Genomic DNA, 15,194 nt, shown 5'->3' on the forward strand with positions numbered 1-15,194 from the left:
ACCTGTGACGCTAAAAAGGTTAGCATGCCAAAATACAAATAAGAAGTGGGTCCGGTAAGACCTGCAACAGTACCGGACCCCGATACGAGGGTAGGCAGGGAGCTCAACTCCCTGCAGAATGCAGAAGAGCAACAGAAGCAGCAAGATCAAGGCAGAGGAGCAAAACCCCCTACCGGAAAACAAACAAGGTGCAGGGGGCAACGGTCCCCGCCAACCTTGAAGAAATGCGAGGCAAGGTCCAATGACCCTTAATGCCGAAGAACAGATGCAGGCGACAGGGGGCGTCGCCCCTGTTGACAAAGGACAGGCAGGGCTCCAGCCCCTGTCGACCTACCAGAAACGATAGGCAGGGGCTTTAGCCCCTGCCGATCCAAAAGTTTCAGGCGACAGGGGCGATGCCCCTGTCGTCCTGTCAAAAGACGATAGGTAGGGGCCACAGCCCCTACCGGCCAAAGGTAACAGAGAGAGAGTGAGGGGCAAGGGCTGGAAACCCCTGCCAGTCGATCAACAACAGGCGACAGGGGGGCATCACCCCCTGCCAACCAGTCGGACACAGGCGACAGGGGGTGTCGCCCTTGCCAGCCTGCCGATTGAAAAGGAGGAGAGAAGAAGAAGACGATGGTGCAGGGAGGGGGCTCGACCCCTCCCCTGACCAAAAGAGGCAGCAGGGAGGGCTCGACCCTCCCTTGCCATCAAAGGTAGCAGGGAGGGCTCGACCCGCCCCTGCCGTAATGAGACGCAGGGAGGAGGGGCTCGACCCCTCCCCTGCCGTAACAGGGAGCAGGGAGGAGGGGCTTGACCCCTCCCCTGCCGTAATAGGAAGCAGGGAGGGGTCGTGCCCCTCCCCTGTCGTAACATAAGCAGGGAAGGGCTCAGCCCCTCCCCTGTGGTCAAAAGGGCACCAGGAGGGGAATCGGCCCCTCCCTTACCCTGCAGGACACAGGGAGGGGCTCTGCCCCTTCCCTCACTAAAAGAGGGTCGCAGGGAGGAGGCTTTGCCCCTCCCCTGCAACCTAGGGTAGCAGGGAGGTGGTTTGGCCCTCCCCTCCCCGCATAACGGAGAAACGAGGGGGAGAGAGAGAGAGAGAGAGAGAGAGAGAGAGAGAGAGAGAGAGAGAGAGAGAGAGAGAGAGAGAGGCATACCTGGGGAGGTTACCGGAAGGTGCTCGTTGGAAGGGAGCTTGCCGGAAGGAGGGGGGCGTCGGTGGCAATGCTCGGCAACGCAGAGAGAGGGAGTCGGTCGAGGGAGAGAGACCGAGAGACGAGAGGGGGAAGGAGGTTTCGAGAGCCTCCCCCCTTCGTCGCTGCGTGCTTTTAAAAGCACGCAGCCGACTTATCACCGGGGTTGGATCCAAACGATTTTTTTTTACTCAGGTTATTACAGGAAGCGCGTTTCTCATCATGCTTCTTCTTCGCTTTCCCCATTTGTTCAATTTTTTGTATTTTTTTTTGCTTCCCCCTCGCTTCCTAGGTCGCTTCCGGTTCGCTTTCGAGACGATTCCCGATTCGCTCCTAAGTGGTCCCACACTTCCTGCTTCCTAAAATTTTGAAAGTACCTCGCTTCCTGCTCCCGCTTCCCCTATCGCTTCCCGCTCCCGCTTCCTCAACTGGCAACCATGGTATGTCCTATCTCAGATGAAGCTTGCATCATACGTCATTGACAGATGACAAGAAAGTGGAGACTCCAGAAATGATCAATGCTAAGATGAGAGCCAATGATGACACACCTTTAACAGATCCCACTCCTTATCGTCAGTTAATTGGGTCTCTAACATACTTATCTATCAACAGGCTCAATATTTCTCATGTTGTTCATAGTGCAAGCCAATTCCAGACTGCCCCTACTACCATCCACATGGCCGCAATCATGAGGATTATCCGATACTTAAAAAGCACCATAACAAAAGGATTATTCTTACCCTCCTCATCTCTTAATTTACTTGCTTATACTGACTCTGATTGGGGGGTAACCCCGATGATCGTATTTCCACAAAAGGTTATTGTGTTTTTTTGGAGAGTCACTTATCTCTTGGAGGTGTAAGAAGCAACAAAAAGTATCTCTTTCTTCTACAGAGCCTGAATATCGAGCAATGACTACAACCACTACTGAAATTATCTGGTTAAGAAGCTTGCTTAAAGATATGGGCGTTTCATTCGCCACTCCGTCGAAACTGTGTTGCGATAACAAGAGTGCTATCTACATTGCCAGCAATCACACCTTCCACGAACGAACAAAGCATATAGAGATGGACTGCCATTATGTTCGTAATGAGTTCCTACGGGGTACCATTCAACTTTCATATGTTCCTACCGAGTACCAGCTAGCGGACTTCTTCACCAAAGCTCTGCCATCGTCTCAATTTTACTTTTTTCTTAGCAAACTCTCGGTGATCTCACCATGTGTTTGAGGGGGGGGGGGTGTTAAATTATGTATCTTATATATATATAGATCATGACACATATCTATATATATATATTATATATATGTCTATGTGTCTATCTACATATATATAAATATATATATTTCTGTTGTAATACCCACTAGGGGTAAAATAGTCTTTTTACTCATTCACGTACCTATGTAATTTTCTCATTTTTTTTTACTTTTTCCTTTTCTTTTTTTTCTTTTTTTTTTTTCTTTTCTTATTTTCTTTTTCTCTTTCCTATTGGAAGGGCCCACCTTAAGGGACGTTGGGGCATCCAAGAAGAATACATGGGGCCAAGCCCCATATTTATACACACTAAGGGACCCAAGGAGGGGCTCCCATAGAATCGTTGGAGCCCCTCCAACGGACATATTTATGACCGTTAGAGGGGTCCAACGACTCTATGTGGACCCCTCTCAACCAATAAAAAAGAAAAAAAGAAAAGAGAAAAGGGAGCATATCTTTTAGGATATGCATGTACAATGTGAAAAGACTAATTTGCCCCTATTGGGTATTACAAAAGAAATATATATTTATATATGTAAATAGACACACACACACACACACACACACACACACATATATATATATATATATATATATATATATATATGAAACATATTTTAACACCCCCCCTCAAACACATGGTGAGATCACCAAGAGTTTGCTAAGGAGAAAGTAGAAACGAGGCGATGGCAAAGCTTTGGTGAAGAAGTCCGCCAACTGGTACTCGGTAGGAACATATGGCAGTTGAATGGTGCCTCATAAAAATTTATCACGAACATAATGACAGTCAATCTCGATGTGCTTTGTTCGTTCATGAAAGGTGTGATTGTTGACAATGTAGATAGAACTCTTGTTGTTGCAGCACAACTTCGAAGAAGTTGAGAATGAGACACCCATATCTTTAAGCAAACTTCTTAACCATACAATCTCAGTGGTGGTAGTGGCCATCGCACAATACTCTGCTTCTGTAGAAGAGAGAAACTTTCTGTTGCTTCTTACACCTCCATGAAATAAGTGACTCTCCAAGAAACACACAATAACCTGCAGTGGAAATACGATCATCGGAGTTACCCCCCCCCCAATCAGAGTCAACATAGGCAAGTAAAGTGGGAGGTGAAGAAGATGGTAAGAATAATCCTTTAGTTATGGTGCTTTTCAAATATCTGATAATCCTCATGACTGCGGCCATGTGAATGGTAGAAGGAGCAATCTGAAATTGGCTTTCACTATGGACTGCATTAGAAATATCGGGCCTGGTGATAGATAAATATGTTAGTGACCCAATCAACTGACGAGAAGGCATGGGATCTGCTAAAGGAGTGTCATCACTGGCTCTCATCTTGGCGTTGTTCACTTCTGGAGTCTCCACCTTCTTGTCATCAGTCAACCCAGATCAGGCAATAATATCGGAGGCAAGCTTCATCTGAGAGAGAACATACCCCTTGGGGGAGTATGCAACTTCAATTCCTAAAAAGTACCTTAGAAAACAAAGGTCAGACATATCAAATTTTTCTTTGAGAACATTTTTAATAAGGTCAATACCCTTTTTGTCATTACCTGTGATAATCATGTCATCAATATATAGCAACAAAATTGTTATGTATTAATTAGAAGTTTTAACAAACAAAGCAGTATTAGTGTAACATGAGGAAAAACCATTATCGAGAACTACTTTGTTAAAAAGATCATACTAAGCTTTTGGTGCTTGTTTAAGACCATAGAGAGCTTTATTTAATTTTAGAATATTTTCTTTACAAATTTCAAGACCTGGTGGAGGATCCATAAGAACTTCTTCACATAGAGTTCCATTTAAAAAAGCATTTTTAACATCAAGTTGATATATCGGCCATTGCTTAAAAGATAAGACAATCAATGTTCGCACACTAGTCATTCTAGTTACTGGAGCAAAAATTTCTTCATAATCAATCCCATATTCTTAGGCGTAGCCTTTTGCAACCAAACGAGCTTTGTATCATTCTAGAGATCCATCACATTTGGTTTTGACTTTATATACCTATCTAACACCCAATTGGCTTTTTTTCTTAAAGGTTGATGAATAATGCTCCAAGTTTGGGTTTTATTAAGAGCTTCTAATTCGATTTTCATGGCTTCAATCCAATGAGGATGATCTTTGGCTTCTTTAAAGGAAGTAACTCATGATACAAATGTATCGACATGAGGCAAGTCCTATAATTAGGTGAAAAAGATTCATAAGACAATTTTTTGTGGAGGCCTACTATTACGAGAAGATCTCCTGGGTGGATCAATAGGTTCTTCTAAAGAGAAGTCTTGAGAATATCTCTCAAGAGCAGGTTGATGTTCATTTCCTAATCGCCGGGTATATACATTTATATCATTAAGGTTCTCATTTTGAGAAATATTACCATGTTGTGGTATATCATTATGATGTAAATTGCCATCATAAGTATCATTGCAAATAATTGCATCAGGATGCTCAATTCTAGGAGCTAAGTCAAATAGGAAGGAATAGTCAATGTCTTCTCTAGATGTGTGGATATCAAATTCATTTTGTTCTTCAAGAAAGTTTACATTTCTTGATACATAGAGTTTATTGTTTCGAATATCATAGCATCTATAACCTTTTTTATTTTCACCGTAGATGAACACACATTCAAGAGCTTTGGGTGACAATTTATCTTGTCCTTGAACAAGCAGAAAGCATTTACATCCAAATATTCTTGGTCTATTAAAATCTGAAGTAATTTTAAATAATTTTTCAAAAGGTGATACACTTTTTAAAGAAGAAGAGAACATACGATTGATAAGATATGTTGCGGTAAGAAGAGCTTCGGCCCAAAAGTTTTTAGGAACATTTTTAGAGACAAGAAGTGTTCTTGTAGTTTCAATTAAATGTCTATGTTTCCTTTCCGCAAGACTATTGTCAATGTCTTCTCTAGATGTGTGGATATCAAATTCATTTTGTTCTTCAAGAAAGTTTACATTTCTTGATACATAGAGTTTATTGTTTCGAATATCATAGCATCTATAACCTTTTTTATTTTCACCGTAGATGAACACACATTCAAGAGCTTTGGGTGACAATTTATCTTGTCCTTGAACAAGCAGAAAGCATTTACATCCAAATATTCTTGGTCTATTAAAATCTGAAGTAATTTTAAATAATTTTTCAAAAGGTGATACACTTTTTAAAGAAGAAGAGAACATACGATTGATAAGATATGTTGCGGTAAGAAGAGCTTCGGCCCAAAAGTTTTTAGGAACATTTTTAGAGACAAGAAGTGTTCTTGTAGTTTCAATTAAATGTCTATGTTTCCTTTCCGCAAGACTATTTTGTTGCGGAGTTTTAGAACAAGATCGTTGATGCAAAATTCCATTTATTTTGAAAATCTTTAGACAGGTATTCACCTCCAGAATCGGATCTAAATATATCTATATTGTTTTGAAATTGATTTTGAATAAGAACATGGAATTCTTTAAAATTAGTGAAGATATCATATTTGTTTTTAATAATGTATACCCATGTATATCTAGTAAAGTCATCAATAAAAATAACATAGTAGGAATATCCCTTTTTGGACATAACGGGTGCCGGTCCACATACATCGGAATGCACAAGTTCAAAAGGTCTTTTTGACACAAAATTACTATGCGAATACGAAAGTGAATAAATCTTTTCAAGAATACAATCATTGCATGTAAATGCATTTGTATTACAAATTTTTTCCAAAAAAGGAAAAAGATACAACTTGAAAATACTAGGATGTCCAAGCCTCTTATGCCAAGTCTCAATATCTTTGGATTGAACATGATTACAAAATGATTTGGATGGCAATGACAAAATCCATATAATAAAGATCTTCTCTTCTATGGCCTTGCCCAATCCGCTTCCCAGACCGAAGATCCTGCACATAGCAATGGGTAGGTAAAAAGGTGACATTACATTCAAAATCAGTAATTTGAGAAACGGAAAAAAGATTTAAGTTAAGTTTTAGAATAATTTGGATTTTGAGAACAAAAAATCTTTGTTTTGGTCATAAGTTTTCTAAAGGTTTCCAATGCCTTCTACATCCAAGGATGTTCTATCGGCGGTGGAAACATATGATTTGAATTTATTGAGACTTGGTTTTGACAAAAGTGATGCATTTGGAGTCATATGAAAGGAGGCACCCGAGTCAAGAATCCAAGAGGTCATACCTGAAAAAGATGAGATGGTGGCACCGGAAGTGGAAGGTGAGGAGGATGATGTAGAGGAATTCATCTTTATAAAATGTTGAAGAGTTTCGGTAAGATGAGCGATGGACTCCTTTATGTCTCCATCTTTCTTTGAATCTTCATTTGTGTTTGGAGGAATTTCACCAACGGAAGCCACCTTCTTCTTGAATTTGGGGCAATCCGGACGAATATGACCCGGTTCATTACAATTGTGACAAATAATTTTTCTTCCTCCACCACCATTATTCTTCCAAAAATGGGGTGGTTTATATGATCTTACATTGTTGCTGGGTCTAGACACGACATGAACTTCATCATATTTTTTCAAGGCCAAATAAGTTTCTTCTTGACATAAGTCAGCCAAAATGTCACTTAGAGGAGTAGAAGCCCTATGAAGAATGAATCCTCTAAGTTGCTCAAATTTGAGACGAAGCCCATGAATAAATTGGAAAAACCTCTCTTTTTTCATTTGCTCTTGCCTCATGGCAATAGCACTACCTTCCGATTGAGGTTCGAGAAAAACAAGTTCATCCCATAAAGAAGATAAGGCACTATAATGTCCTTAATACTCATATCACCTTGCTTGTTAGCTCTTACCTTTTCTTGTAGAAAGAAATGCCTAGCAAGGTCTCTTTGAGTGTACATGCCTTTCGTAAAGAACCAAGCTTCATTAGCCTTCTTGAATTTAGCAAGATTTGCACAAATCTTTAATTTGGCATTATTCATGAACCATGCTAGAATTTTAGCATGCTCACTTTCCCAATCTTTCATTTTTGAAGAGAAGTCAAGAATAACCTTCTCTTTTTTCTCTTCGTTTAAAGCTCTTTCCTCATTTCCTTCAAACTTAGTTAACTTCAATTGTGGTTCCGGAATGGTTTCACACACATAACCCAAAGTTTTTTACCTTTGAGGTTATTTTTCATAGCGGCCGCCTACATTCGGTAATTGGTCCCATCCAATTTGAATGAGAGGTCGATTTTTGCATCCTTATTGGCCATTTATAGAAAAGGAGTTTGAAAGCAAGAAAGAGGAGTAATATTACTTGTCAAGAGAGGATCCGATGAAGCTTTCACAACCAAGGCTCTGATACCATGTAATGAAGTGCCAAATGAGAGATGCGATATCTCCAAGAGCAAGCATGAGAGCACGCACATACACAAGAAGCCACTAAAGGGCAAGATTGCAACAAACCACAAAAAGTGGTAAAACACACAAAATAAAGTGAAAAAAATATATTTCACTCACATAAGGCTTCACAAGAAGCTTGAAGAATACATGGGGCCAAGCCCCTTATTTATACAGACTAAGGGACCCAAGGAGGGGCTCCCATAGAGTCATTGGAGCTCCTCCAACGGTCATATTTATGACCGTTGGAGTGGTCCAACGACTCTATGTGGACCCCTCTCAACCAATAAAAAAAGAAGAGAAAAAAGGAAAAAAGAAAAGAAAGGAGAAGAGAAAAGGGAGCGTATCTTTTAGGATATGTGTGTACAATGTGAAAAGACTAATTTGCCCCTATTGGGTATTACAAAAGAAATATATATTTATATATGTAGATAGACACATAGACATATATATATATATATATATATGTGTGTGTCATAATCTATCTATCTCTCTCTCTCTATATATATATATATATATGTGAAACATATTTTAACAGGAAGGACTCCAACGTCCCTTTGGTAGCCCTTCCAAAGGCCTCTTTTTGTCTATAAATAAAGGGGGTTTTCCTCTTTGTAATTCAAGCTTCTTGGAAGCTATTCATGAGTGAATATATTTTTTCTCACTTTTGTGTGTATACCACTTTTTGTGGTTTGTTGTATTATTGCCCATTAGTGGCTACTTGTTTATGTGTGTGTGCATTTGCTTGGCTCGTGGAGATATCACATCCCTCTCTTAGCACTTCATTTCAGACCTGCCTATGGTTTATGAGATAAATATTTTATGTTAGATCATACTTGAACATCTTTATTTCATTGAGTTCAAGGGATATCTGTTACATAATGCTTGATTTGGGTTTCCTGTTCTTTGTGAAACCCCCTGAATGACTGGTTCCCCTGTCCCGTCCCCCCCCCCCCCCCCCCCCCCCCCCCTTGAATGGAACTTCTAAATGTTAAGTTGATGGAGCATGTTCCTACCCATGAAATGATTATTATTATGTTGGTTTCAATACTTCAGTAGTTGGGCCTTTAATTATTGCTAATGTTGTTGTTGTTATTATTATTATTATTATTATAGAATACATCTGTCATCGTAGTCCTCAACTGTGCATCCTGAATGCAAGTTTTGACCTCTCCTGAGTAGGCTTCTTTAGGTTTCGTGTAACAAGATATAGATGTTGAAACATTTGTAGTCTTTGGATGGTCTAAAACAGATTTTTATTTGCTGCAGGACAGTGTATCATTGCCCGTTTTGTAATCTATGTCGTGTCGGTAAGGGGCTTGGTATTGACTTCTTCCATTGCATGACTTGCAATTGTTGCCTGGGAATGCAATTGGTAGAGCACAAATGCCAGGAAAAAGGTCTGGAGGCAAATTGTCCAATTTGCTGCGATTTCCTCTTCACCTCAAGTGCATCAGTGAAGTCTCTTCCTTGTAGTCATTTCATGCATTCAGCATGCTTTCAGGTATTAGACTAGTGGGTTCATTTCTATTCTGGAATAACTACCAAGCACTAATATGCTAACTTTTGCCACTCATGACCCTTTTATTTCGTTAATTTGATTGATAAACAAGAACATCTTTGTTTTCTTCTGTTTAGGCCTACACTTGCTCTCATTATACGTGTCCGATTTGCTGCAAATCTTTGGGAGATATGGCTGTAAGTGAACTTTATGGTTTCCTAGCAAATTTGAAAGAAATTTTACATAGGATGATGGATAGTGGAAGCATAAATGTTTTCTTTTTTTCATTAGATGTATACAACAACTACGCCTTCATCCCAAAACAATTGGGGTCGGCGATATGAACCAACAAAGAAAATCATTCTGGGTCTTCCACATGAATCCTTCTCCTCCATTCATTTCTATCCAATGCCATGTCCTCGGTGAGGTTCAAAGCATTCATATCCTTTCCTATCACCTCCATCCATGTCTTCCTAGGCCTACCCCGACCTCTTTTAACTAATATATTTTCCCATTTCTCCATCCTTCTAACTGGAGCATCATTAGGCCTTCGTCGAATATGTCCAAACCACCGTAAACGATTCTCTCTCATCTTATTTTCAATGGGTGCAACGCCTACCTTCTTACGTATCTCCTCGTTCCGAATCTTATCTTTTATTGTATTTTCACACATCCATCTCAGCATACGCATCTCAGCTACACTCATTTTTTGAATATGATGTCTCTTAGCAGCCCAACATTCCGTACCATATAGTAAAGCGGGCCTAATAGTCGTCCTATAAAACTTTCCCTTCAACTGCAATGGCATTCTACGATCGCACAACACTCCAATTGCACTCTTCTATTTCATCCACCCAACCTTTATCCTATGATTTACATCTCCATCAATTTCTCCATACTTTTGAATGATAGATCCCAAATATTTGAAAGAATCATCCACCGGTATTTCTTGCTCACCAAGCTTCACTACACTCCCATCTCTATTTCGTTGCTTACTAAATCGACATTCCATGTATTCTGTCTTACTCTTACTCAACTTAAAACCTCTTGCTTCCAATGTCTGTCTCCATAATTCTAACTTAGCATTAACCCCAACTCTAGACTCATCAATCAAAACAATATCATCAGCAAACAACATACACCACGGCACATTTTCTTGAATTGATCTCGTAAGCTCATCCATCACTATAGCAAATAGGAAAGGGCTTAAAGCAGATCCTTGATGTAACCCAACCGTTATAGGAAAATTGGTTGTCACCCCTCCACAAGTGCGGACATTGGTTACTACTCCTTCATACATATCTTTAATTATACTAATGTACTTGAGAGAAACACCTTTCTTCATCATTGTCCACTAGAGAACGTCCCTAGGTACTCTATCGTAAGCCTTCTCCAAATCAATAAAAACCATATGCAAATCTTTGTTCCTCTCTCTATTTCTCTCAATAAGTTGTCTAAGAAGATGTATAGCTTCCATAGTAGATCTTCCAGGCATAAAACCAAATTGATTCTCCGATATCATGACAACCTTCCTCAACCTAGACTCAATCACCCTCTCCCAAAGTTTCATAGTATGACTCATGAGTTTTATACCACGATAGTTTGTGCAATCTTGTATATCACCCTTATTCTTATATAGAGGCACCAAAGTACTCTTTCTCCACTCATTAGGCATCTTATTTGTCCGCCAAATCTGGTTAAAAAGATTTGTCAACCATTCTAAACCTTTCTCTCCTAAGCATTTCCAAGCCTCAATAGGTATACCATCTGGGCCAACTGCCCTTCTTGATTTCATTTTCTTCAAAGCCTCTGCAATTTCTTTCTTTTGAATCTTGCGCATGAAGTCACGATTCATCTCATGAAAAGGAATGGAAAAGTCTCCAAGATCCTGAGCATGACTTTCATTAAATAGCTTATCAAAATAATCTTTCCATCTCTCCTTAATCTCCTCATCTTTGACTAAAACCCTTTGCGTTTCATCTTTGATACATCTAACCATACCCAGATCCCTCGATTTCCTATCTCTCATTTTTGCAATCCTATAAATATCCTTCTCACTCTCTTTGGTATCCAACTTGTCATAAACCTCCTTATATACCTTATCCCTCGCGTTCCGAACTACTTTTTTAGCTTCCTTCTTTGCTATCATATACTTCTCCAAATTCTCATTACCACGACTTTTTTCATTAGATGTATGACAAAATTAAAATATAAGGACAAGTAACAAATACACAGGTTTCTATTGGATAATTTTTGCTGGAAACTTGTACTTTTGGAAGATCTCTCTCTGGTATCTTGCATACTTTATATGCTTTAGGCATTCCGTATGAAGTTCTACTTTGGGTACCTTTAAAATACTTTTGTAGTTAATTGCTTGCTCTGAACACATCAGGATGCTGAACTATGAATGTCTAAAAGAAAGTTGTGGATATTTTGGGATGCATTCTAGATCAAGAAGGTTGAGAACTTGATCTGTGTTATTTTGAACAGCATCGAGCTGGTAAAAAAGCTGAATTGTTGTTATTTTGGTTTTGATCAATATGGTAGCAGTTAGCATGGATAAAAATGGGCTGCTGCTGTCTGTCATTTTTGTGAACATATAGAATTTGTTACCCAGCATAGTTTGTGCTTATCATATATGGCGTACTTCCATCTACAACTGTTCTATGTGTATCTCTTCTAGTGGAGGTTCATTTTAGTGATTTTTCACTGATAGCATTGGATGTTGAAATGGTGTCCAGAGTATTTACTCAACCTCCTTGCAAGATATTTAAAACTTCAGTTTCTCAACCAAAGACCAAAAATATTATAGCTTAGCAAGTTGTGCCTACTGCTCTTTGAGATTTCATATTGGAATTTGAAGTTATGGTGCAAAATTTTTTAATAAACAGTTAATTTCTGATTCTCAACTAGTTGAGAAATATTTTGAAGTGTCAATTTGGTCTATGTGAAACAGAGGGATCCAGGATGTTAATGTGTGTGTTTGTTGAAAAGTGGTTGAAAGAACACCCACCCGGGTCGTCTGAGTGGCAGTGGTCCTGGGGAGAAGGTGCTGACCCCTTCATCCCAGGTTCAATTTTCACCGTGCCTTTAACTGCTGGGCTCCGTAAGGGCTTGGGCGTCGGTGACCCTACCTGAGGTTTACCTTGTAGGGGGGCAGGCCCATTAAATGACCCGGTTCTCGGCGAGGGTTCCTTGTCATAAAAAAAGGGTGGGGTGGGGGGATTGAAAGAAGTGCATTTTCTGGATTCCTCTGTTTTAAGAGTAGGCATTTGCATATCTCCACTTTTTTTTATTCTCAGAAAAAAGGCATTTGCCATGCTATTTGGAAATGAATGGGTTTATGCCTATGTCACATAGGTGCGGGTGCGGGTGCGGATGCAGCGATGCGGCACTTTAAAAAAACTTGGGTGCGGGGGTGCAGAGAGGATATATATATATATATATATATATATATATATATATATATATATATATATATATATAATTTTTAACTGTTTTAAGTTAAGACTACGTGTATTTTGATGCATTTATGTATTTATATATATAATATAGATAAAAATGGACTTATTAAGGTTAACTGACCTATTTTTGGATAGAAATGGACCTTAGTGTCTGACTTCACCAACACAAAGGAAGCTGTGTCCAAGTGTCGCACCCGCCTGGGTGTGGGTGTGACGCGGGTGCGGTGCTCTGTTAGAAGAGTCCGTGTGACATAGGTTTATATTTAGATTCAAGGTGTTACTGGTTCTTTTGCAACAAGGTTAGCAAAGCTTGTTTAATCCTTGTTTCTTTTTGTCCAATCCAGCCTAGGTGGCAGAGCAAGTTGAAGTGCTGTTTTTGATTGCCTTCTGTGCATTTACTTGATGAATTAAAAAAGGAATTAAGGCATAGTCTGGTTTTTCTGGAATCATTTTTCATTGTTGATTATCTCCTCATCATGCCACTTATCATTCAGGTCTACTTCGGCATGCTTGATGCCTTGTTAGCTGCAGAAGAGCTTCCTGATGAATATAAACATCGGTATCAGGTAAAACAATACCCTTTCTTTGAAAAGTACCTTCATGGCTAAATATGTGTGTGTATGTTTTCTACAACTGTGGTTCATGTTTTTGGTAAATATTTAATTCTTTTCCAGCATCATCAGTTACTTTTTGGTTTTTTCTAGGCATCCGTTTAGGATGGGTGCTAGTTTCAGGTTAAGAGTGTCCCAGTTGGGGGGCATGGGGATGGGGGGGTGGAGTGGAGTAGGAAGGTGAGGGGTTCGGATCTTAAACCAAGTAAAAATTGCATTAGGGCAGGCATGGAAGAAGGCACTGATTAAGTGGTTTTTGTCCATGAAAGGGTCCATACTGGTTGAGGTCATCCTACAAGGGCAATGCTCGACACACTGATTTAGGCTTGCAATGAAGATAGGTGAAGCGTTATGTGGATGGTAACAGACTAAAAGGATACTGCTTTTGTTTGAAATCATATAAAAATTTATAATGTGGAACTGGTTAAATTATCATTGTTATAGACAGAATTGAAACTAATGTCAAACTCTTATAGAAACTGTGCAATCTTGGTGTCCTATTTATTTAGATATAGCTGTTTCATATAAAAATTATTCATCATTTTTTTCAGGAAATTCTCTGCAATGACTGTGAGAAGAAGGCATTGTCTCGCTTCCATTGGCTGTACCATAAATGTGGCTTTTGCGGTTCATATAATACTAGAGTAATATAAGCAAGAACTTTGAGTTCTATCTTTTGGAAGAGGATGATGTACACATTCCATGCAAGCCTGCAGTTGAGGGCAAGTTGGAAGAAAGGAAAGTTTCTCCATGGTTTGATGGTGGCCAGCTGTTCCTGTTTAGCTCTCATGTCTGTACGTACATAGATACACCGAACCTGTCACCTACTCTGATGATATAATCAATTCCTCTCTCTCTCTCTCTCTCTGTGACACCAGCTATTTGCAGTTGCTCGATGCAGTGTGAATTGCTGCACCTGAAAAACCGGAAGATGCAAGTATTGTTGAAAGGACAGTCGTATTGGATTTCATGAAGCTTGCTTTGAAGCAATGGTGCTGGCAATTAGAAAGGTGAAGTTGGGATACTGCAACAAGTTGTTAGCATAGAGTTAGAGATTAGACAGATTACATGCAGTTGATCAGGAGCGGTGTGTAGCAGCCATTAATTTGAAAGACCAGAATCTCTCACCTGTACAGCGGCTGCTTAACCTGTTACGGTAGCTGGAAATGATTATCCCAGCAATGCTGGATCTGATCCAAAGTTTTTAAGAATTTTCAATGTTGAGATCAAATATATAAATTTGAAAAAATCTAAACAAAATCAGCGCAGCACGATGAAATATGAATGTTAGTTTCCCATGCTGTGGGAATTTTTTATGATACTTCCTGTGATATATTCTTATGAAATGTTATTATTGAATTTTCCTGTGCTTATGCTCGCCTTTAGATTGATCCAATTACTACATTTGTTAATATAGTGTCAGTTAATATCCTCTAGGGTTCAAATTTGATAGCTGGATCGGTAGTTCATGGGTTCAAACCGGGTGGTGGTTATTCCTCATGTTGCCTGGAGAAAAGAATTAATAAAACCTTATGGTGACTTCATTCATATATTTGTGCAGTCAAGTGTATCGATAATTTTGAACAAAGAGATGAGCATAGTTCAAGTAACTAGGGTAATATTAAAACAAAACTCGTAATCTTTTCATTGTGCAAACTCGTAATCTTTTCATGTCCATTAACATTCTCCTTGAGCAGAAAGCACTAACAAACATGTGCGACCTGATACACAACATGATGGTGGAGATTGATGCAAGATTTCAAAGTTCAAAGGCATCGATAATGGGGCATTTGATTGCGTGGACAAAAGTGTATAGAACAGGCCTGTTTGGATACCGCTGGCAAAGCACAAAGGTGTCTGGACAAGTG

General features: G+C 39.5%; 1 protein-coding gene across 4 annotated transcripts in view; it reads left to right on the forward strand.

Annotated features, from left to right (window-relative positions):
• The window catches only part of LOC149831939 (zinc finger protein BRUTUS-like), a 64,650-nt gene extending 50,002 nt beyond the window's left edge, over nucleotides 1–14,648 (forward strand). For 2 of the 4 annotated variants that reach the window (XM_090012299.1, XM_090012300.1), the window contains 4 exons: nucleotides 9,020–9,254; nucleotides 9,389–9,448; nucleotides 13,210–13,281; nucleotides 13,878–14,648. In XM_090012299.1, coding sequence (XP_089868425.1) covers nucleotides 9,020–9,254; nucleotides 9,389–9,448; nucleotides 13,210–13,281; nucleotides 13,878–13,979 — 469 coding nt within the window. In that variant the 3' untranslated portion in view covers nucleotides 13,980–14,648. The remainder of the gene's footprint in view (nucleotides 1–9,019; nucleotides 9,255–9,388; nucleotides 9,449–13,209; nucleotides 13,282–13,877) is intronic. The other 2 variants (XR_016433066.1, XM_090012301.1) reach the window with 2 other exon arrangements.
• The last annotated feature ends 546 nt before the right edge of the window (nucleotides 14,649–15,194 follow it).

This window comes from Nuphar pumila, chromosome 7 (assembly GCF_984573655.1).
Source record: "Nuphar pumila chromosome 7, dmNupPumi1.hap1.1, whole genome shotgun sequence".
NCBI classification, from domain to species: domain Eukaryota; kingdom Viridiplantae; phylum Streptophyta; class Magnoliopsida; order Nymphaeales; family Nymphaeaceae; genus Nuphar; species Nuphar pumila.